Source organism: Cervus elaphus, chromosome 16 (genome assembly GCF_910594005.1).
Source record: "Cervus elaphus chromosome 16, mCerEla1.1, whole genome shotgun sequence".
NCBI lineage: Eukaryota > Metazoa > Chordata > Mammalia > Artiodactyla > Cervidae > Cervus > Cervus elaphus.
In genome coordinates this window covers 1872903-1896676 of record NC_057830.1, presented here as the reverse complement: position 1 = coordinate 1896676, position 23774 = coordinate 1872903, and the positions used below count along the sequence as shown (strand labels likewise).

General features: G+C 55.0%; 1 protein-coding gene across 4 annotated transcripts in view; it reads left to right on the top strand.

Annotated features, from left to right (window-relative positions):
- Positions 1-83: 83 nt before the first annotated feature.
- Positions 84-23774, top strand: part of EIPR1 (EARP complex and GARP complex interacting protein 1) — a 64376-nt gene continuing 40685 nt past the window's right edge. The window contains exons 1-3 of one of the 4 annotated variants that reach the window (XM_043870677.1): positions 84-273; positions 7716-7799; positions 14797-14929. In XM_043870677.1, coding sequence (XP_043726612.1) covers positions 232-273; positions 7716-7799; positions 14797-14929 — 259 coding nt within the window. In that variant the 5' untranslated portion in view covers positions 84-231. Of the gene's footprint in view, positions 274-7715; positions 7800-14796; positions 14930-21391; positions 21623-23634; positions 23773-23774 lie in introns of those variants that run through there. The other 3 variants (XM_043870679.1, XM_043870680.1, XM_043870678.1) reach the window with 3 other exon arrangements.

Here is a 23774-nt window from a genome sequence, read left to right as displayed (position 1 = left end):
CGGAGAGCCCGGATGGAGCCAAGTGCGCATGCGCAGGAGTTCGGCGCTGCCGTCGTCGGCCACCGCCGACCGGGAGCGCGTTGATGACGCGTCCAGAAAACACAGGAAGTGAATACTACGGGAGCCGCGGTGGCTCAGAAAGGCGCCGCCGGGGCTGGCACGCATGAATGGGAGCGGAGCTGGGGCGCGCCGGCCCAGGGGACCCGCCTTCAGCGAGGGCGCTGCCATAGCATGGAGGACGACGCGCCCGTGATCTACGGCCTGGAGTTCCAGGTGGGTCCCGGAACGGCCCCGCGGCGCCCGGTGCCGCCGAGGTCACTGCGGAGAGGCCTCGGGGGGCCAAAGGCCGCGGTCATCCAGGCACGGCCGAGGGCCCGCGAGACGCCCGGGGGGCGCGGCGGTCCGGCCCGCGACCCCCGGCCGTGGGAGCCCCCGCCGCCTGCCTGCCGCCCCGGCGTTCCTTATGGCCTGACTCTCACGGCTGTACTTGCTTGTGAACAATTCCGAGAGCCTTGCTGTTCTTGGAGGCAGGCGCCGTATCTGTATTACTATTACTGTTTTAACTTGGACACGGTGTTTAAATGTACACTAAAAGTTGCCAAGATGCAGGGGGAGTGCTTATGTCCCCTTCACCGAGTTTCCCCTAATGTTGGCATCTTCCTGTGGCCCGGGCACAGTGACCAAAGCTTCGAAACTAGCTCTGAAACCATCCTGTTACTCTTCCCTGGTGGCTCAGATGGTAAAAGAATCTGCCTGCAATGTGGGAGACCTGGGGTTCGATCCCTGGGATCAGAAAGATCCCCTGGAGAAGGGCATGGCAACCCGCTCCAGTATTCGTACCTGGAGAATCCCATGGACAGAGGAGCTGGTGGGCTCCAGTTCAAGGATTGCAAAGAGTTGGACACGACTGAGCGACTTTCACTTCAGTTCAGTTCAGTCTCTCAGTCGTGTCCGACTCATTGCGACTCCATGGACTGCAGAACGCCAGGTCTCCCTGTCCATCACCAACTCCCGGAGTCCGCCCACACCCATGTCCATTGAGTGGGTGATGCCATCCAACCATCTCATCCTCTGTCTTCCCCTTCTCCTCTTGCCCTCAATCTTTCCCAGCATTAGGGTCTTTTCAAATGAGTCAGCTCTTTGCATCAGGTGGCCAAAGTATTGGCGTTTCAGCTTCAACATCAGTCCCTCCAATGAACAGCCAGGACTGATCTCCTTTAGGATGGACTGGTTGAATCTCCTTGCAGTCCAAGGGACTCTCAAGAGTCTTCTCCAACACCACAGTTCAAAAGCATCAATTCTTCGGCACTCAGCTTTCTTTATGGTCCAACTCTCACATCCATACATGACCACTGGAAAAACCATAGCCTTGACTAGACAGACCTTTGTTGACAAAGTAATGTCTCTGCTTTTTAATATGCTGTCTAGGTTGGTCATAACTTTCCTTTCAAGGAGTAAGTGTCTTTTAATTTCATGGCTGCAGTCTTGGTCTAACTTTCCTTTCAAGGAGTAAGTGTCTTTTAATTTCATGGCTGCAGTCTTGGTCTGCAGTGATTTTGGAGCCCCCCAAAATAAAGTCAGCCACTGTTTCCACTGTTTCTCCATCTATATGCCATGAAGTGATGGGTTGGATGCTATGATCTTAGTTTTCTGAATGTTGAGCTTTAAGTCAAGTTTTTCACTCTCCTCTTTCACTTTCATCAAGAGGCTCTTTAGTTCCTCTTTGCTTTTTGCCGTAAGGGTGGTGTCATCTGCATATCCGAGGTTATTGATATTTTTCCTGGCAATCTTGATTCCAGCTTGTGCTTCCTCCAGCCCAGCGTTTCTCATGATGTACTCTGCATATAAGTTAAGGTGGTCTGGTATTCTCATCTCTTGAAGAATTTTCTACAATTTGTTGTGATTCACACAGTCAGAGGCTTTGCCATAGTCAATAAGGCAGACGTAGATATTTTTCTGTAGTTCTCTTGCTTTTTCTATGATCCAGCAGATGTTGGCAATTTGATCTCTGGTTCCTCTGCCTTTTCTAAATCCAGCTTGAACACCTGGAAGTTCTCGGTTCACATAGTGTTGAAGCCTGGCTTGGAGAATTTTGAGCATTACTTTGCCAGCGTGTGAGATGAGTGCAGCTGTGCGGTAGTTTGAGCATTCTTTGGCATTGCCTTTCTTTGGGACTGGAATGAAAACTGGCCTTTTCAAGTCTGGTGAATTTAGCATTCAGTAAGTGTTATTCTGATTATTATAATGAAACAGAATTCTTACAGGAGCATTCTACACAAGGCAGTATCTCAGTGTTCTGTGAGTCAGGAACTGTTGGGCCTGACAGCTGGCTCTATCACACAGGGCTCCTCTGGTGGCCCAGACAGTAAAGAATTCGCCTGCAGTGCGGGAGACCTGGGCTCAGTCCCCGGGTTGGGAAGATCGCCTGGAGAAGGGAAAGGCTACCCACTCCAGTATTCTGGCTTGGAGAATTCCACAGACTGTATAGTCCACGGGGTTGCAAAGAGTTGGACACGACCGAGTGACTTTCACACACGTGCTGTATCACTCAAGACTGGGGCCTTAGAGACCAGTGGAGAACGGAACGGCGCTGTGTCTTGGGCACTCTGCTTAACATTGTACGTATATTTCGTTTAATTCTCACATCAGTCATATTGTTAGATGTTATTTTTCCTGTGGTTGGAGTCCTCGTAACTAGTAAGTGATGGGGATTCTGGCCTAGGTGGGCTTTAAACCCAAACCAATTTCAGAGCCCCGTAACCAGCAAGTGAAACTGCCTTCTCCTCAACCACGAGGTGCACACGTGGGTACGTCCAGAGGGCGCCTGCGGAAGAGAGAGGCTTCCCTGACCTTGTGCTCCCTAAAGTGTGCATCTTCTTCCAATGCTTCTTAATAACTTTTTGATCTCTTTAAGTAATCCCCAAATAACCCAGACGTTTTGATCTTCAGTATTGGATCTTTGAGGTAACTAAAATGTTGTTTCCTAGGATTTTGGACAAATCAGTGGAGTGGATTGTTGCCTTGGGCCTCAAGTATTTTATCTGAATATCTTATCTTAAAAGAAGTAGCTGATTGTCACACTTCTTTACACAGCTCGTTGGGCCCTGGCTTTCTTGAATCTGGAGAGCAATTACTGTGTGTGGGGAAAGAGAAAGTTAGCTAAGATGGTGGTGGTCAGGCTTTCTCGCCCCACGTTTTGTAACTACGTGGTTATGTAACAGTAGAGATAACTTAAAGCTCTGTGCATCTCAGTGTCCCCACGTGGCCACCGCCATGTCTGTTCTGTAAGCATGTATAAGCTCCACCCGAAAAGCCCTTGAGGCTGCCTTATGACTGTGTCTGCTGGGTCAGCCCCAAGGGAATACAGCATTTCTGCTGCTGGGCCAGTCAGGAGAGAATCGGCACGTCGGCAGTTCTTAGGGCTCCTTGAGTTTTCCTGCAGGCTCCCCGCTGGTGCTGTGCCTGCCCCGGGTTCCGTGAACAGTGTGCATAGCAAGAAGCAGTGGGACAGCGGAGGTCATCAGCAGCATGAACAGCCAGACTCAGGACCAGCCCCAGCGGAGAAAAAGAGAAAGTGCAGTCGCAGTGGAGAGTTTAGAGCTGAGTCAGTGCCTGCTGAACCCACGCCTGCGGAGCCCCGAGGGTCCCCAGGGCCTGCAGACAGCCAGAGGGGACGCTCGGGGGTGGGTGACGCGCAGACAATACAAGGAGGGCCTGGGCGATGATGGGGAGAGCAGCACTTGGGGTCAGCCGACACCACGCCCTCAAGCTTCTGCTCTGGCCCGGTAGCCCAGAGGACTGCGGGCGTTATGAAGGCGGCACGTGGGACGCTGTTCCAAACGACGCCCCGTCCACCTCTTCCGGCTCCTTAACTGCTCCCTCCATGGGCGGCAGGCTTGGGAAAGTCTAGGGATGGCAGCAGGCAAAGGGGATGCAAATCTGGGCTGATTTGCTGGCAGCGGGAGTTGATAGAAATAAAACTGATAAAGGGACCACTGCTCTGCTCCTAGAGCGACGGAGATAGCTAAGACCAGAGCAGCAGTTTACTTGGTTTGGGAAGGGCCACAGCAAAAGATACGGGCAGTTCAGTTAGAAGATTACATGGCGTCCGCAGACCTTCCTTCTGATGCCTCTTAAAGGCTGTGTCCTTAAATTGGACGGCTCCCCGTGCAGAGCTATACGGTAAAGACTGTGTCCTTACCTTTGGAAACCGGATCTCTCCCTGTGTGGAGGCACTCTGTAAAGGCTGTGTCTGTGATGTGGGTTTAGAACAGTGGAGTGTAAAGACTGTGTCTGTGATGTGCTACTAACCTCTGATTCTCTGGCAGATTTAGGACAGTTTGAAAGCATTTGGAATAATGTATGTGGGCTGTGAATGCCACAGATTCCTTCTTTGAAGGGGAGGGCCCAGCGCCTGTGGCGGGTTTGAAGGTCCTTAATAAAACCTGTCGGAGAAGGCAATGGCAACCTGCTCCAGTACTCCTGCCTGGAAAATCCCATGGATGGAGGAGCCTGGTGGGCTGCAGTCCATGCGGTCACTAAGAGTCGGACACAACTAGCGACTTCACTTTCACTTTTCACTTTGATGCATTGGAGAAGGAAATGGCAACCCACTCCAGTGTTCTTGCCTGGAGAATCCCAGGGACGGCGGAGCCTGGTGGGCTGCCGTCTGTGGGGTCACACAGAGTTGGACACGACTGAAGTGACTTAGCAGCAGCAGCAGCAATAAAACCTGTGGAGGCTTTCCTGCCATCTCACGACGACAGCTGGTGGAGTGGACTTGGCCATGGAGCTAAAGTCACTCCATGTGTGGTGGGTGGCCCTTCTAGCCCCATGAGAGCAAGGACTGCAACGTGAGTTCCAGATGACACCTGGCATTGAGTGTGCTGTGTACTGGGGACGTGACTGTTTGCTGTAGCATCTACTGCTGTTGCAGAATGTCTGTTCAAGGGTCAGCGTTACTCACCAAGGAAACAGCGTGAAAATGAACTGTGTGCAGATTGTGAGCCGAGAGACCCTGAGGGGGTAGAATGTGGAGAAGGAGCACATTGGCCAAGAGGGTGGTGGCCAGACCCTTTTGGCCCACGGCCTCTCGCTCTTGCTCGGCAATCTGTAAATGTGGTTCTGTAACAGCTGGGATCACTCACAGCGCTGTGCGTGTGCATCACGCCACGCTGTCTTCGGCCACGTCTGTCTGTAAGCGTATATAAGCTCCACTGAAAAGCCCCTGAAGCTGCGTCAGGTCTGTGTCCGCCGGGTCAGCCCCGAGAGGAGGGAATGCAGCGTGTCCGCTGCTATGGCTGTGGCCCCAGTCGGGAGAATAAATGTGTCTGCAGCTCCCATGGCCCCTCAAGGGTTCTCCAGCTTCCCCGCTTGCGCCTGTCTGCCCTGTTCAGCAAACGGTGTGGACAGAGAGACAACTGGTGTAATCGGCAGGATGGTGCAGCAAGATGTTGACCACTGGCTGAAGGTGATGAGGTCTGGAGGGTAAAACGAGGCAGCTCAGTGCCGGTAAGAGGCAGAAGAGCAGTGTGGGCGGCTGTTGAAATGAGAAAGTGCTGAGCACATTCGCCTTTCTGCAGCACTTTGACTTGTGTTCATGGTTTTTGTTCTTTTTTGTGTGTTTAAAAAATTTTAAACAATCAGTGCTTTCAAGTCATTTAAGTCAGTTACTGCAAGTCTGGTTAAAATCACCAGACCCCAAACATTTCCTTTCCACCTTATCTGGTGAGAATAACCTCTCTCAGCGTTTCAGAAGGTGTTTCTTCTAGTCTTGACCTGCCCGCTCTTCCCTCCCGGACATAACCTGGTGACTGGACACCGTGGCGCCTGAGGATTTTCGGCTTTTTCCCCGCTCTCCTGTCTCCTGTCGGACTCCCAACAGTTAATCACAGTCTTTTGCCAAATCTTTACTCAGGTTTCTCCTTTTTTTAATTGCACAATGTTTTGTTGACAGCTGATTCAAGTAGGGTTCTCTGCCATGTTTAGCCAGCATTTCAGGACTTCTGCTTGGAAGCAGGGTGAGTTTTAGGTTCAGTGCTTGTGTGTGTCCTGGCTTCCCCAGTTAATGCCTTGCTCACTAGCGGTGCTCAGGGCACCAGGTTTCTCTCCCTGGAGTTTCCACCCCCTTGTCCTGCATGCTTTTGAGCCGGTGCCTAAGTTCTTGCGTTTCTGTCACCACAGTGAAGAGCAGCTGCCCAAGGTGGCTGTGGTCAGGCGCCCTCACCCCCCGTTTTGTAGGCTGATTTTATAGGACTTAACAGTAATCGTTGTCAGTCAGTCAGTGGATCTGCTGCTTCCAAACCAATGCACAGGGACGCTGCCTTTTAACCTGATGAACTGAAGCTCAAGGCTGTCTTGCTGTTCCATTTCATAGACCTGCTGCATCTTCAGAGGTTGCGTGTGTTCCTTATTTGGGGTTTCTGTCCTTGTGCGTGGCGTGGGGTCTGGTTCACGGTCCCGCCTGCCATGTCGGCTCGGGTTCAGTTGTCTGGGTGGTCTTGCCGAGCCTCTCCAGTCTGTTCTTCTCCCTCTCGTTTGAGGAGGTGTTTGCTCTCTAGTTTTGAGTGTCCCTGTGTCTGATCGTGGGTTCTGGCCCTGCCATGGCCCTGCCGCCTGGCGTTTGCACCTCCTGAAGCCTTTTCCCCTTGTCTCCCTCCAGCCCTCCCTCCAGTCTTCCCTCTGATCCTTCCTCTGGTCCTCCCTTCGGTCCTCCCTCCTGTCCTCCCTCCAGCCCTCCCTCTGGTCCTCCTTGCTGAGCTCCCGTGCCGTGGGCTCTGTAGGTGGAGGCAGCCCTGCCTGGCCCAGGCCGACAAGTGCTCGCGGCTCTGGGTTTTGCAGCGCTCGTTTCCCCTGGGGGCCCCCAGGGCAGCCCCCCGCTCTGCCCCATGGAGCTCCAGCCACCTCCTGAGATGCCAGTAGGTCCCCTGCCCTGTTCTAGTTGGCGCCCCGGTGTGTGGGGGACCCCTGTTCTGGCTGGCCCCTCTGGTGGTTCCCCGGCCACGGTCCTGCTTTGCTTGGGGCGTGGGCGCCAGCGTCTTCCTCAGCATCTTCTCTCAGAGCCGACCTTCCCCATCTCAGAGGTGGTGTTCCCTGGGCACTTTTGGACTATAGACGTCTCCACGTTTCACTGAAGATGGTTGGTTTCTGCTCTTCAGGCCCCTTCCTGCCCTTGCAGGACTTCCGGAAGTCTGAGGAGGGAGGGGCGAAGCCTTTAGCCCAGGTGACCATGGGCAGGCGGTCAGCACCCCCCCCCCACCCCCAGCTTCTTCCTCTCCTGGACCTTGCAATTCATGCCTGTGACAGCTTCCTGAAGCCTTGAAACAAGCTCAGGGTTTTGGATTGAGTTTTTCCAGTTGGCTCTGCAGGAGATGTGGCTCAAACCACCTGCTCTGCCCTCAGTGGGAGCCATCTTCTGCTCTGTTATTAAGAATAATTTGTTCAAACAAGTCAATGACGTAAATAATTTTGTTAAAGACAAAATTATATATCTTTACTGTTTAATTTTTGTTTCCAATCACAGTTGTTTCCAGACCCTTCGGAAGCGCAGTTGGGTCACAGGTCGTACAAGAGTCGGGGGCTCCTGCTGCACGTTTCTAAGCTGCCTGGCAGACCCTCTGCCCCGGGGGCTCCCTCAGCGGCGGTGCAGGCGGTGGCTGCCCGCGTGGTCTGTCCGTCCGCCTCCACCCACGTGTGCCTTCTTCTTCCCCCTGCAGGCGCGGGCTCTCACGCCTCAGACCGCGGAGACAGACGCCATTCGGTTTTTGGTTGGGACGCAGTCTCTCAAGTATGATAATCAGGTAACTATTTCTGACAAATGTATACATGTTAATTACCAAGCCTGTTCTTAGTTTTATAGCTATTTTGTTCTTGATTTTTCAAGTAGCGTTTGAGAATTAATGCCACCCAGACAAAGCAGAGCTTTCATTGGGATTTACACAGCCCGCTGTATGTAACGGCCGGGCGCGAGGAATTTAACCTTGTTCTGTGTGTCGTTGCAGCCGTAGTGTAGTGTTTTGTGGGTGCGCCGGGGTCGCCATGCAGGTGGTTGAGGGTAGGAGGGTACGTGGGCAGTGTCACCCCTTTGACCCCGGCCACTGGACGACCGGTTTGATGACTCATGGCACTCTCTAGCTGAGGCTGGACGAGGCCCTAATCCCGTCTCAACATTGAGTTTAGGCTGTCACTGCGGGTGATCCAGGGAGAGACACAGGGTGTGGCTTGTCTCTAGGGTAGGAAGAATGATGTGTTCTCACGAGGTCAGGTTTTCAGCTTGGCCTTGGCCAGACCTCAGATGTCTGGCCTTGAACGAATGGACTAACCCCGCTGGACTTCATCTTGCTCGTCCTCCAGTGGCGGCGGAGCCATGGACGCAGGTGCGGGATGTTGCAGAGACTCACCCGCCCCCACCCTGGGGGAGCGCGCGCGAGGTGGTGCCACGTGGCGCAGCCCGCCTCCGGAACCCCGCCCCCGCGGGTGGCGTCAATCGCCGTGCGGGCCTGCCCGGTGCGGATGGGCGGATGGGCGTGGTGAACCCGCTCCTGTGCGGACGCGACTTCGTGTGGCCCCGGTGAATGGGAGCTCATTTGGTGATACCCGTCTAGAGATTCACACAGTCTAAATGTTCACAGTATTTAACCTGTATTCCGTACACCGAAAACATCGAAAAAGCTTTACATACAAGGAACATTATTGGGATGGTACAGAGGATGGGAGAAAACGGGAGGCTGCCACGCACGACATGCCATTTGTGATGGTGCAGCCACGTGGTTACCCTGGCTGAATCTCCTCCCTTTCAGAATGGTGTTCATTCACTGCAGGCAGGAAAGCTGAGTCTCCTCAGAAGCATCACAGCTGAAAAATTCTCAGGGGGTTCTTAGATGTTAAGACCGTATGCAGTACGTGATCACCAGTGTGTAAAAAAAAAAAAAATTGCAATATATACAAATATCAAATCACTCCATTGTATGCCTGAAGTTAATATAATGTTCTGTCAACTATACCTTTATATTAAAAAGGTATATAAAGTACAAAATTGCATCTCTGCATAGAATAAAGACTAGAAATAGGTCAAAAGGGCCCAAAACGTGAGCCATGGTTATCTTCAGGGGATGTGCATATGATGTAAATTGTTTCCTTGTAATTTCTGGTTTTCTGAGTGTGTGTATGTGTTGCTTTTCTCCTGGAAGATGTCAGATGGGACTGATTTATTTATAAAAAGAGTCAGCCGTGGCTGTCCCACAGGCAAGAGGAGAGTGGCCCCGTGCAGCCTGGGGTGCTGCTGGGGGATGTGGGGGGAGGAAGGCGCCCAGTGCCAGCGGGGACACATGTGCGTCTGGAAGGACCAGAGCAGCGTGTGATGGGGGCGCTGGGGCTCAGGCACCGAGCCAGTGCACGACCACCTGCCTTTTCCTTATCTACTTACTTTTCAATGCCCCTCATTTCCGGGCCTGTACTACTGACCTTTTCGGTAGAACATCATTTTTTATTTATTTTTTTCTGGCCGCGTGTGAGTTCCCCAATCAGGGGTCGAACCGCGTGTTTTAAGATGGCGCGCCCTCCTCCCTGACTGTCCCTGCCCCCTTCCCCATCCTGCCCTGCTTCCCGCGGCGAGGGCGTCCGGGGGCCTCCCCGTGTCCCCTCCACCTGGCGAGTCGCGTGTGTCCCCGTGTGAGTGCTGTGTGCATCCCCCTCCAGGGAGCGCTCGCAGCCGCTTGCAGCCACAAGCTGGTGAGGGATAAAGCCGGTGACACCCGGCCCTGGCCGGGAACGCTGGGGGACCAGCGGCTGGACAGGTACCGGGGGTGCCCTGGCCCCGTCTCCAAACAGAAGACTTGGCCCTGAGCAGCCACGTGGTTCCTCCCAGGGCCCGGCTAGGACGTGGCGAGGTGGCCACTAAACACCCCGTCTCCCCGCCCCCCGCGCCTGCCGTGACTGTGAAGCTCAGCTGCTGAGGTTTGCTGTCCGGGCGGCCCCAGGGCCAAGCCCGCCTGCCCTGTGGCTGTGGCAGTGGCCGTGGCATCGCGTGACCCCCAGCCTGGAAGCCCCCTGCCCCGCCCCCGCCCAGCCCGGGCCCGTCCTGGGAAGGCGGGCTGCTGGCGGGATCTCTGGCCCCGGGCTTCGCCTCAGGCTGTCAGCGCCTCCCCGCAGCTGGCAATTCCCGGGGAAGTGCCCGGCGCTGGAGTCCGCGCTGCTGAATTCAGCTCGGCTCTTTCCGCTGACAGTTTCCGGGGCTGTCACAGTTGCAGGCCTCCCCGTGCCTGACGAGCCGCTCTATGTTCTGTGACGGCAGTGTCGCCCGGGGCCCTACCTGCGGTCAGAGCTGGTCAGGCCGCCCTGGAGCCTCCTGTTGGGGGCGCGCCTTCTCCGGGGAGGTGCTCCTCTGGTTGGGAGCTGGGCTTTTGCAGGGTGGGGGTTTATTTGCTTCTGCACCAGGCTTGCCCTGCAGAGGCCACCTGCGCGATGCTCGTCCCATTGAGGAGCGCCAGGCTGACCGCTGTGGGGTCTCCGTGAAGCCCTTTCAGGGCTGCGCCTCGAACCCACCCCACGTGCACCTGCCCCCCACCCCCCACCCGTCCTCCCATCTCACTCCCAGGAGTCGCTCCCCTCTTTGTGGTCTGGGGGCTCTGGTCTCGCCGTGTTGATCGTGTCCTGTGTGTCCTTTTTGAAGCAGTTCTGCGTGTGTTTCTCGCTTGTACATGTGGTCACGAGGAGAGAGCTGGCTGACTGTCCCCCTGACCGGCTCCCACCCCAGCTTTTCCCTGGCCCTTGACCACGTGTCCCCTCACTGTGGGCTGAATGCTGTGTCCCCCCACAAACCTGCACATGGGAGCCAACCCCGACGTGATGGAGGTAGGAGGGGGCCCTCTGGAAGGCGCTGGGGCCGTGAGGATGGAGCCTCGCAAGGTGAATCTCCTGGCTGGCGGAAGGGTGGAGATGTGAGAGTCCCCAGAAAGGGACAGAGACGTGGAGTGAGCAGGTGCCGCTGCAGAAGGGCCCCAGTAGCCCTGCTGGGGCAGGGCCGCCCCAGACCTGAAGTTGGGAACCGCAAGGCACCGTGGGGCGCAGCGCCTGGAATCACTGCAGCATGAGCCTGCCTGCCTGCCTGAGGTGTCGCCTCCCCGAGCTGCCGGCTGCACGGCTGGCTTTGGATCCGGACGAGAGGCAGGGCGCGCCGGTGGGGAGGCCGTGGTGTCTGCTGGGGGCGGCTGAGCTGGAGCTTCTCGCTCAGCGGCCCCGCGGAGGGCCGCCGTGGGTGCCAGGAGGACTTCTCATGGGGAGATGCTGGGGCTTTACTTTTCCTAGGGGGGAGCTTTCACTTTTTAGTTTCCAATTTTGCCACATTTTTTTTTCCCCTCTGAATTTTCAAGTTTACTGAGTTCAGTAAGAGATGAAACGGACAGAGTGTGTTGGCCTGGGGTCATGTGCTCGCTCTCAGGACAGGGGCCGCTTTCTCTGAGCCCTGATTCTGTGAGAACACGAGCGGCCTTGATTAAGAGCACCTTTACAGGCTTCCTAGTAAGTTTGATCACCCTGGCTCCTAAACTCTATAGAGTGTTGTCTACACCCTTAGCCCTGCACTGCTAAGTCCAGCTTTAAAATTTTAATAATGGTAATTCAAAATATGAGTTTGAGCTTCATTGAAAGTGAAAGTCGCTCAGTCTTGTTGGACTCTTTGCAACCCCAAAGTTGCAGTCCATGGGATTCTCCAGGCCAGAATACTGGAGTGGGTAGCCGTTCTCTTCTCCAGCAGATCTTCCCAACCCAGGGATTGAACCCAGGTCTCCCGCATTGCAGGCGGATTCTTTACCAGCTGAGCATTCAGGGAAGTCCTTGAGCTTCATTCTAAGCTATTAAAAGCTCAGCAGGGGTGTGAAGACCTCACACACTGCCCAGCCGAGCACACACGTTCCCCCCTCGGAGCCAACACGAATCGCTCTGTGTTCCTCGTCCCCGTCATCTTTTGCCCTCACCCTAACCGTAGTGTCTTCTCCGTGATGTAACTTGCTTTTGTAACTGGCCTGCAGCTGCACATGTCAGTGCGTGTGCACCTGACGTGAGCAGCGTAGGTGGTGGTGCCCTGGGCGCAGGCACCTGGGTCACAGCCTCTCCCCGGGATGCGGGGTTGCCTGGCCCTCTGCTGACCTGCTGTGGCGCGGAGCCCCGTGTTGTGGCGGGTGGGCACCTCCTGTGCCCCGACGGTGGGGGGGTTCACGGCACTTGCTCTGGAACGAGCCACGCTGCTCCAACTTTGTCAGCCCCGGTTTCTTCCCCTGTAACCGTGGCTAGTAATGATACATCATCCTGTCATCGTCGAGGTCTCTTCAGGATTAAAGGAGCCAGCGTGGTACAAATAGCTCAAGTGTCTGCGACGTATCAGTCGCCATTCCTTTGACCCCTGCTTGTCGGCGGTGCTGACGTCCCCCGCCCTGCCCGAGCGTGCCTGATGACAGCATCTCCCGAGGTCGTGTCCCAAGGACCAGTCCGTGATCCTGCTGCGGGCGAGGACGTGTGGAAAGAGCCTAGACTCTGAAGCTTAAAGGGCACGTTATTAGAGTGTCAGATTAGGAGAGGTGGACCTGGGGGTCATGGACTCCTCCCCACCCCCGCCGTGGAGGGCGGAGGCTGACGTTTACCTGGGCTGGAGGAAGACCCGTGTGGACCACAGACCAGAGCCTGGCTGGACTCCCTGCCTTCTCGTCCTCACAGGAAAGAGGCTCCTTCCCCAGGTGGGAGCGGGGACTCTGCGGCAGCGGGAAGTGTGGGGAGAGATCAGGCTGGAGGGACAGCTCCTCAGCCAGGAGCCGCTCGTGTGCAGGGGAGGGTGTGCACGCCCCCAGGTCCACAGCCCCAAAGGAGGACCGGGAAGCCAGCGCTCCCGTGCTCCCCACGCAGCTGTCCTGACAGTGCTCCCGGCCAAGGAGGACAGCTCAGCGCATCCTTTTCTCAGCACTCACAGATGTTCTGGTAAGGCGGAAACGTGTCAGATACTTAGGAAGAAGCTTCTTGCTCACTCTAACAACACAGAAATAGTTCCCGGGTTTGTGTATTGCTGTTTAGTCTATGTTCCCGTGCGACTGTTACAAACTTCATATAGAAGCTGTCCACCCGGAGTATTTCCAAACCCACTGCGAAAACTCCACTGGGCCATGAGTGCTGGAGAAACTGACCGAAAATCGTCTCAAAGATTGAAAACAGTGTTGCTGGTGTTTAATTTCCTCACTGCCCCCGGAGAAGGGCGGCTTCTGCCTGGCCGCGTGGTCCCAGCACGGTCGTCACACGCTCGGGCACGCCGCGGCTCGGGTCGCACAGGCTGTAGGGGGCAGTGGTGGGCTTTGAGTTCTGCCCAGGCCGGCCCTCGAGGGACTGGGGAGCGACTCCGTGTGAGAACGTGATACAAGGGAAGCAGCCAAGGGCAGAGCCAGAGGCCCTGGGCCAGCAGGGGGAGGTGCTTCGGGTGTCATGGAAACGTTTTTTAAAATAGCGTTTTAGTGTTTGTTCTGACTGCAAAACAGTGCTTGAAAAAAATTTAAAAATAAAACCAAACCACAAAGAAGTAAATGAAAAGCCTCTATAATTTCATCACCCAAAGGTAACCAGTCACTTTCTGATTCTCTCACTGGGGCGTGCTTACTTTTTGGCAAAAAGCGTGTGGAGCGTTTGTGCGGTTCTTTTACTGGTTCTTTTTTCCTTTTGTCCCCTGGAGAAGGGATAGGCTGCCCTCTCCAAGCCCTCTCTTCTTGGGCTTCCCTGGTGGCTCAGCTGGTAAAGAATCCACCTGCAATGCAGGAGACCCTCGTGTGATTCCTGGGTCAGGAAGTTCCCCTGGAGAAGGGAAAGGCTTCTCTCCGGTATTGTTGCCTGGAGAATCACAAAGAGTCTGATACGACTGAGCGACTTTCCCTCTCCCTCTCCCTTTTGTATATGCTATGGACCCTTTTCCCGGCACTGGAAAGTGTTCAGAGAAGAGTGGCTGGCTTCACGCTGTTGTATTATAGTCGGCTCACCTGAACAGGTCCCCGCTGCCAGGCACATGGGTGGCTTCTGTTTCATTGTGACAGTGAGTGCCACAGCGAACATTCCTGATTGGATATAGGTCTTTGTGCAGATCCATGATTATCAGTATAAATTGATTTAAAAAACTGTAAATTTTATTTTCCCCAGTGACTTGATTATTGATAAGAGAGTGAATGTGAACATCATTTTCATTCCCCTAGAAATTATCCGGAAGAGCGTGGCACTAGCATATTTAACTTTTCACTTAGTGGCTGAAACATGATGCTACATGATCAGAGGGGTTGGTGGCGGTCGGCCTTATTTTTAGGAAGCGTTTTAAGAGGGGCTGACCTGATGTGCAGCACTCTCTCACCACTTCTGTCCTTGGCTGCTTCCAACAAGAGTTGTGTCCACTGTGGAGGGGACTGATCGGGGCTAAGCCTGGTCCTCGGCAGGCAGCAGCGCCCTGCCCCGCTCAGCCGAGCCGCAGGCCTGGGCTGGTCTCGGCAGGCGGTCCCCTCCTGCAGACTCTGGCCCTGACACCCGCCAAGGCCTGACTGCGCCTTTGATGTCTCATCTGGAGGACTGGGCGTGGCGGGGCAGGGTTCTGTGCTCGCAGGCTTAATACTTTGCAGGGATTTCACACTTGTCTTTTGAGAGGTATAGAGTGAGATGCGCGGGTAGAAGTGAGCGGTGTTAGTGCAGTACGGAGGTGCGTTTGGTTCTCCTGTTAGTCTCTGACCTGTGAAGGCGAGTGGGAAGTGTGTGAGCTTCTGACCGGGTCTTTCCTTGTGTCTGTAGATCCACGTCATAGACTTTGACGACGAGAACAACATTATCAATAAAAATGTGCTCCTGCATCAGGCGGGGGAGATCTGGCACATTAGTGCCAGCCCCGCAGACAAAGGCGTGCTGGCCACCTGCTACAACAAGAGTGAGTATCCCCAGGGGTCTGGGTGCCCGCGGGCCACCTGTTACAACCAGAGAGTGTCCCCGGGGGTCTGGGTGCCCGCAGACCACCTGCTACAGTGAAGTGAGTGTCCCGGGGGTCTGGGTGCCCGCGGAGGGATGGGTGCGTGGTCCGTAAGCTGTGGACTCAGGGAAGTGCCTTCACAGAGAAGCTGTGATACTGTGGGTGGATGGAGACTGTAATAAGCGGTTGTTATAGTCCAGGGCCAAGAAAGGAAGCTGGAACCACAGCTGTTCCCGGAGCGTTGACCCCGGGACAGGGGAGGGATGAGCCTGAGGGTCTCCGCCCAGGTGGGTGGGGGCACAGCCACCCGCATCCTCGCTCTCCCGCACCCTCAGAGGGCGGCGGGCTTGCTTGCGTCTTTCTCGCCATCTCTGTGCGTGTCAAACAGCCGGAGGGTGAAGGGTCAGGGCCTGGGAGCCACGCCTCTCAGCGCGCTGCGTGCTGCCACGCCCCCACGGGCTTCCGCCCAGCCCCGGTTCACCTTCCCGTCTCTGGGACCCTTTAGCATGTACACATCCTCCGTCGCTACAACCTGCAGGCAGACAGCTTCTTGCAGAGTTCTGTTCTTTGTTGGAAAATGATAGCGAATTTGCAGTCGGTTGAAGTAACCTAGACGTTCAGATACTTTCTCTGAGCAAGCCGCCCCCCCATCCGTCTAGCGCCCGTCGGTGTCACGGGAGGACCGGACACATGCAGTGGGGTGCTGGGGGTCGCAGCATCAACGTGGTCTCTAGCGTGACGTTCGCTTCTCAGGAACCAAAGCGTCACATGTAGTGTCCAGTGAGCATCGTGCTTCTGAAGGGGAAGCAAAGCGCGTGCATCTGCTGACCCCCGGACTCACGGGGTCCTTCAGACAGGTCCCCACGTCCGGCAGGCAGATGTAGGCCGGTCTGCAGGACGGCTCTCTGCCTGGCTCAGGCGTGGCCCGGCGCGGCCGAGGTGGGAGCTCTGTTTAGGGGACGGAGGCGTCTTGTGTCGCTGGAAGTGCTTGGCGATGACCCGCGCTTCTCTCCCCGGTCCCCCTCCCTCCCTGGTCCCCCTCCCAGCGGGCGGCCTCCAGGTCCTGCCACCGTCTCCTGCCGCGATGGGTTGGCGGGCATCCCTCCAGAGACGGCCTCCTCTTCACTCGGCCTGCAGTTGGGCATCTGCCCTGTGTACACCGGACCTGGGGGGGTGATGGGGGCCATGGCAGCGCCCCAGGCCTGAGCGGGCTCCTCTGAGGGGTAAAGGTGACCCAGGGGGTCCCAGTGCCCTGGCTGGTTCAGGAAGCCACTTCTTAGGCCTAGAACCTTTCACTTCTCACCCAGTGACATGCGGTGTGGAATGGGTGCAACTATAGGCAGGAATTGTGTCCTTTTATCACTCGGAGAGGTCATGTTTGGTCTTCAGAGGCTGGAGTTCTTCCTCCTCCTTGTAAGCACCGAAAGGAACCACGGTGTAACTTCGCTCACCTGCCAGTCTCTAGATCCCCAGCAGGAGCAGACGCTGCCGGCTTTATGGTCTGTTTTTCTTTTTTTTTTTTTTAATTTATTGAATTATAGTTGCTTTACGACGTGTTAGTCTCTGGTGTGCGGGAAAGTGATTCAGCTATACATACACATGTATTTATTCTTTTTCATATTCTTTCCCATTATAGTTTATTCAACCGACGTTGAATATACAGTTCCCTGTGCTGTGCAGTAGGCCCTTGGGTATTTTACATATAGTAGTTTTTGTCTGCTAATTCCAGATTCCTAATTCATCCCTTCCCACCTTTTCCCCTTTGGTAGCCATATGCATTTTTTCCTGTGTCTGTGAGTCTATTTCCGTTTTGTAAGTAAGTTCATGAGTATCGTATTTTAGATTCCACATGTAAGTGATGTCCTCTGATATCTCTGACTTCCTTCACTTAGTATGATCATCTCCAGGTCCATCCACGTTGCTGCAAATGTCATTATTTCATTCTTTTTCATGGCTGAGTAGTATTCTCTTGTATATATGTACCACATCTTCTTTATCCATTTATCTGTTGATGGACATCTGGATTGCTTATATGTCTTAGCTGTTGTAAGTAGTGCTATGATGAACATTGACCTGCATGTATCTTTTCAAAAAGACTTGGACCTAGCTGAGTGAGTGAGCACAGTACACAGCACGTGTTTTCTTTGCAGAAATTTCTATTTAGACTCTCTGCCCATGTTTTGATTGGGTTATTTTCTTGATGTTGAGTTGTATGAGCTCTCTGTATATTTTGGAAATCAGGCCCTTGTCAGTTGTGTCATTTGTAAATATTTTTCTCCCATTGTGTAGGTTGTGTTTTTGTTTTGTTTATGGTCTCCTTTGCTGTGCAAAAGCTTATAAATTTGATTAGGTCCCATTTATGTATTTTGGCTTCTGTTTCTGCTGCCTTGGGAGACTGTAACGTTCTTGGGTTTAATGGATTTTGCCACATTTGGTTTATAGACCTGGTTTGGTGAGTGATAACTCGCATTTAAGCTCATGACAGTCATTACAGGAGAACCATGCTTGCTTTGTCAGCAGCCACGAGAGCGGCAGCAGCTGGCATGAAGGCTGCTGGCCCGGGACATCAGACGCTGTTTCAACACTTCAAGGAGCGGCCGCTCGTCACGCTCCCATTTTACTGATGAAACCGAGGCATAGGAAGGCTGAGCGACTGTCAAGTTCGCGTGTCTGGTGGGGACAGGGTTGGGGTTTGGCCCTGGATCCTGTTCTGGGCGGTGCCCTTGACAGCGAACAGCATCTCTTTGGTCAGAGTCCCACCTGGGGCAGGAGGGGGCCTGTTTAGAGCCGGCTGGTCCATCTGGGGGCCACACACCAGCGCAGCATGAGTCTCTGGCTCCAGACGCTACTCCGATGTTTAAACTCACCATTCTTCTGAGTTTTTCCTGTACTTTAGATGTGGGATGTGGAAAGAGGGAACGCCTTTCCTTCAGGCAGTAGGCGCTCAGCTAGGAGGCGAGAGGTGAGTCTTCTCCCCAGATCCAGGTGCTGAGGATGAGCACATTGAAAAGAAGTCAGAAAGTTCTCTGGGGAGAGCAGTCTCTGGGGAGCCCCCGGGAGCTCTGTGCCAACCCCAGCCCTGCAGATGTGGGGGTTCCCCACAGGGCCGGCCCCGGGTGTCCTCCCCACCCCAGACTGAGTACAGCGGGGCAGGAAATGGAAGTGGTCTGCACCCCATTTTAACATGTACAGGTTTTCTGGCCTCTCTTGCTCTGTGGCTAACATAGATCCGATGGGCTTCTCCTCACTGAGAGCTCTGTGCGCCGACCAGTGTCCGCCAAAGATGACGTCGCCGGGAGCAGGAGCCCTGGTGAGGGCCTGCGGTTCTGTAGGTGCCATGCGTGGGGGGTGTGTCTGCCGCGTGATCATTAGGTGTGTGTTTCGTCAGCTCCTTTTCCATCTGGGGTTCACGTGGAGGTCCTTCACTTGGGTCCCTGTGTCTGGTGAGAAATGGGAAACCAGCCATGTGAAATATTATTTTGGGATCAAGTTACTGTTTTGTTCCAATGCTGTTTCCTTCAGGATGTAGATACGCTTAACTCTTACTTGCCAAAAAAACTGCGTGTTACTTTGTTGCCTGTTCCCCTGAACGACTTATCCGTTAGTGAGGAGTAGAAGGTGGCCCTGGCGAAGAGAAACACAGCCCCACCCATCTCCGGCTCATCCGCCGCTTGCCCGCCTGCGCAGAGGAAGCAGAGCTTCTGCACGGCTTGGACCGAGGTGCAGGGCTGAGGAGTGGCCCGTTACAGGGCCTGGCTGGAGGCCGGCGCCAGGCATGTGGGGCGTGGTGTTCGCCCGGGAGATTCGAGCCGAAGCCCCACCCCATGGCTCATGGTGGGTGCTGGGCAGGTCACACACTGCTGCTGACTCTCACCATCGCACCATCTCGTTCTGCACGTGAGGAAATGTGATTATGACAGCTACCTCTGAATGCTAAGGTGCCAGGCGCGGGCAGTTCATTTATTAGGATTTTTTCCAGTTTATTGAGATATAATTGACATATAACCTGTGTTAGTTTCAGGTGTACACCATAACGGTTTGAGTCACATACCGTTAAACTCTCAGCAACCTTCAGATATGCACTACAGATGAGATCAGGCGCGTTCAGGGTGGTATGGCCAAAGACTGAAATATACGGTACAGTGTTGTCAGCTGTGGGCTTCCCAGGGGCCGCAGTGGTAAAGAATCTGCCTACCAGTGTAGGAGATGCGAGAGACGTGGGTTTGATCCCTGGGTCGGGAAGATCCCCTGGAGAAGGGAATGGCTACCCACTCCAGTATTCTTGCTGGAGAATCCCATGGACAGAGACTATAGCCCGCCAGGCTATAGGGGTTTTGCAGCCATGGGGTTGCAAAAGAGTCAGACACGACTGAGACACAGCACGCATTGTCGCCCGTAGTCGCTGTGCTGTATATTACATCCCCAGGACCCATGTATCTCATAACTGAAAGTTTGGACTTCCTGACCCCCTTCACCCAATTCTCCATGCCCCCAAAACCACCTCTGGCGACCACCGCTCTGTTCTCTGTAGCTGTGAGCTTTTTTTTTTTTCCTCCTAGATCTCACATACATGTGAGATCATTCAGGGTTTGTCATTCTGCATATGATACCTCATCTCACTTAGCGTAATGCCCTCCAGGTTCATTCATGTTGTTCCTAATGAAGAGTGCCTTCTTATGGCTGAGCAATGGTCCGCTGTGCGTCCACACCACGCCTCCTGTGTCCACTCACTCAGCGATGGGCACTTGGGTGGCTTCCGCATCTTGGGTGAGGGTGATGACCCTGCCGGGAGCATGGGGTGCCCGGTATCTGATTTAACCCTGCTTTACCGCACTTCCGGCAGGACCTTGCTACGGTGATTCGTTGGTGATTCCAGAGCCCCTGACCCACATTCTTTCAGGCTGCGAGGAAATTGTTTCTGGGGCAAGGATTTTGTAAACACTTTTTGTTATAAAGATGTTTTCTTCTTGTTGGTTTTTGTCACCAAGAACAGACACATAACGGTCCCCACTCTTGAGTGATGTTTGTGATAATGTTCAAATCTTGGCGTTTAGAGGCCGATGAGATCAATGATCTTAACACAGGGCCCTGTTCTTTCTTTAGAAATCCATCATATTTTACAGACCCAGTATTTTGTTGCTTGTCCCAAATGTCCCAAACCCGCTGGTGTTCTTCCTCTCATCACCGGGCTGTGTGACCTGGACTGTGTTACCAGAGCCTGTACTGGCCTCTCACTTTTAACTGGAGGGTAGCTGCTTTACAATATCATGTTGACTTCTGCCGTACAGCATCGTGAGTCAGCTATAAGTAAACACACGTCCCCTCCCTCTTGAACCTCGCCACGCATCCCAGCCCTCTGGGGGTCACAGGGCATCCTGTGTTACACAGCAGCTTCCCGTCAGCCATCTGGCCTCTGGCTTTTGAACTGCAGGTGAGGAGGGTTCCGACTGCCGGGTTTATCTGAGCCTGGCTCACTCCTTCCAGTTTCCAATTTTGGATACGGAGGCCTGGACAGTGAGTTCGGACTGCAAGGGCCGCCTGCATTGTTCTTGTGCAGCCATCTGACGGGAATTAGATGGAGTTCCAGAACATGGGGGAAGTTTTTAATTAGCTTCTGTTTTTGGAGATGGAATCCTGGATTGCTTCTTACTAACCTCTTTGGATCCCATCTGCCTCGTTTCCATGTCCTCACTGACTTCCTGTAGCACCTCCAAATTTAGTATCATCTGGAAATTTAATTAATGTGCTGTTTACCGCTCCTTCCAGATCGCTAATGAAGATGTTAAATAAGATGTGGTCCCCCGGGCTGGCTGCTGGACACCTTGTCAGGGCTTCATTCTCTGTCATTCATCAGCGCACCTTGTTTATGGTCCTTCCTCCAGGTTTCAGGCCACGAGGGGGTGCTTAGACAAAGCCCAATTTGAATTAATTTTTCCAGTAAGACTAAAAAACCCTGTGCCTGATTCCTCCCTCAACCCCAGCCATGTCGTTGGCCTTGCTTGTTCTTCCCTGCCCCTGCCCCCCTCCCCTGCCTGCTCTCCCCAGAGATGCAGGCGGGGCCGCCAGCTGCCCTGGCTTTGTGAGGCTGGACCATCTCTAGGTGGCTCCTTCCACGGTGCTCTGCCCTGCTCACAGTCTCCCTCTGCCCCGGTCTGCATGGCAGAACCCACGGACGTGCGTGGACAGCCGCAGCCTGAGGTCCAGGAGTCCCCCGAGGGCCCCCCCTTGGCTTCCTCTCACGTGGCCGTCCCTCTGGGCCTGGCTGTGTCCCAAAGCCCGTTTCTCCTGTGGATGCCGGTCCTTTCGAATCAGGGCTCCACCCTAATGACCTCATCTGAATCGCCTCTTTGAAGGCCTTGTCCGCCTGAACCATCACATGCTGAGGTGCTGGGGTGAGGGCTTCAGCACGTGAGTGTGTGGGTTGGGGGGACATAGTTCAGTCCTTGAGAGCAGTGGATATGTGACTCGTTTACTTATGTGAGAGGTTTGGAAAGAGGTTTGGGGAGGGCTTCTGTCCTGATTGGGTTCTCAGACCCAAAGGTAGGTAACCAGCCTCCATCACTTGGCGTGTTCCTGGGTTCCAGAAGTCAGTCCACCCATCGGATGCACCTCAGGCCTCCCTGCACACGCTTTGCTGTTGTGTTTTGACTAGAGGTGAGATCTTGAAGGCCTGCCCTCTGTTCTGATGACACTGTTTGGGATGTGGGAGGGGGCATGGCCAGGCAGGGCGTGGCCCTGAGGACTGCCGCGGGGAGGCGTGGCTAGTAAGGGGCGTGACCTTGAGAGCCTGGTGGGGGCGTGGCTGGGGGGCGTGGCCCTTGAGGGCCGTGGGGAGGCGTGGCTAGAAGGAAAGCCTAGCGGGGGCGTGGCTGGAAGGGGAGGGGCCTTGAGATCCGGTCAGGGCGTGGCTGGGGTGGGCGTGGCTTGGACCCGCCCCTTGGCCTGCTCCGGAGGAGCCTGTGGCACTGGTGGCCTCCAGGAGAAACGCGGTGCTGGAGGGGGTGGTGGGGGCAGGCGCTGTGCATACACCTGTGGACAGCTGGGCTGGGCCGGGTGACCACCGTGTGCTCTGGGCCCCCGGCAAGAGCAGGACTTCCCGGGAGGAGGCTGGGGGTTAGGAGCAGCCACTGGAGAGGCAGGCCGGAGTGATGCATCCTAGCCCCCTCAGCCAGGCGGTTTCGGGGTCAGATCTGCAATTTTACGAGATCCCAGAGGGACGAGAGGGGACGGAGGAGGGGGCCCTGACCCCGAGGACCGTAGGAAACCCTGCTCCTGCTTCTGGCGGTGTCATTCATGTCACTGTGTGGTTCTGTGAGTCGCCAGACATAAAACCCTGCGAAAATAGTCTTTAAAGAAAGGTGCAAGTACCTGAAAATGAGAAAAATCTTCTCTGCGTGTTGGTGAAATCTCAGGAAGACCAACAGACGCTCATTTTTTTTTTTTTTTTTTAAAAAAACAAGTGAATTCAAGATGGAGAACAAAGGTAAAAGGATGCACACAGGGGGGATGAGTTGGGGCTTTTAGAAGCTCCCATCCAATTGGCGGCGGGCTCCGCGCCTCCTGCGACCCCGGGAAGGCTGGGTGAGTGGCAGCTGGTATTACCGGCAGCGGAATCAATCTCGCGCCCCCGCGCGCGGGGGAGAGCAGCCCACATCAGGACCAGATGAATTTTTCAGCAGCGGAAGGTGAAATGTCAGGAAGACTGTAGATCACGCCGGCGCAGGGTCCTCGGGAAATTAGAGCAGTGAAGGGCTGACAGAGCGGCGGCGGTGAAATACTGCTGCCGCGTCCCCCTGCCCCCTCTACAGTGAGCTGAGGACGACGGGGGCCGCTGCGCCGTCCTGGGCCCAGCGTCTTGGGCCCATGGTCAGGCGCGCAGTTTGGGGGTGTCCCAAGGTCTCTCTGGGACTGTGGGTGTGGGTGGGAGTGAGAGGAAGCCTGAGGGGCGCTTGGGCTGGCTGCTGAAGCTCCCAGGCTGAAGGGTGAGGGTCAGATGACGTGCTGACCTCTTCCTGGCCTCGCTCCCTACTCCTCCCCCCACCTCCCGTCTCCTCTCTCCTGCTTAGGCCACAGCTTGGGCCTTCAGGTCTCACCTTGACCATTGTAATTTGACTCCTAGAACAGATTGTTTTTTAAAGCGCGGATGCAGGCTCTCACTTGGCTTCACCACCAGCCCAGAGCATCTGGGAGCCTGTCCTGGCCCCCTGTCTTCCCCTGACCTAGGGGCCCTCCTGGGCCTGTCTGTGTCTGTGCAGCGGGAAGTGTAATTGTGGGCTTCGGGTGCCTGGTAAGGGGCTGTCCCACCTGCCCCACGTCCTCTGTGAGCTGGCCCCACGCTGCTCTTCTGCCCCCGCTGGCCGCTGCAGTCTGCCAGTTCTCTGGCTGATTTTCATGCTAATCCCTCCTCAAGCATTCTTCCTCCAGTTGCCTGCCTGTCAGTCTGTCTGTCCTGAGCCAGCCTGTCCCCTCCACCTCCGCGCACTGGGCTGTGTGTGTCGGGAAAGGCGGGGGTGGGAGGTGGGGGCTCTGCTAAAGACGAAATGTTCTAGAGCTTCCCTGACCTCCCGGTGCTGTCCAGGTCAGGGGAGCAGAGTTCTCCGGAGGTGTGTCCGTGCTGCCGCTGTCTGTCTTCCCTGATCCTCTCCTGGTCTGCCTCCACCACTGCTGTCCTCCTGTTAAGGACAGCATGGGTGTCAGTAGATGAGAAGCGGGTGTGGGCCCCCTGAAGGCGACGGTCCTGGGCAGGCAGCGGCTGCGGGGGAGCACCTCCCCCCTCTTACCCAGGATGCCCTGCGCTTTTGGAGGT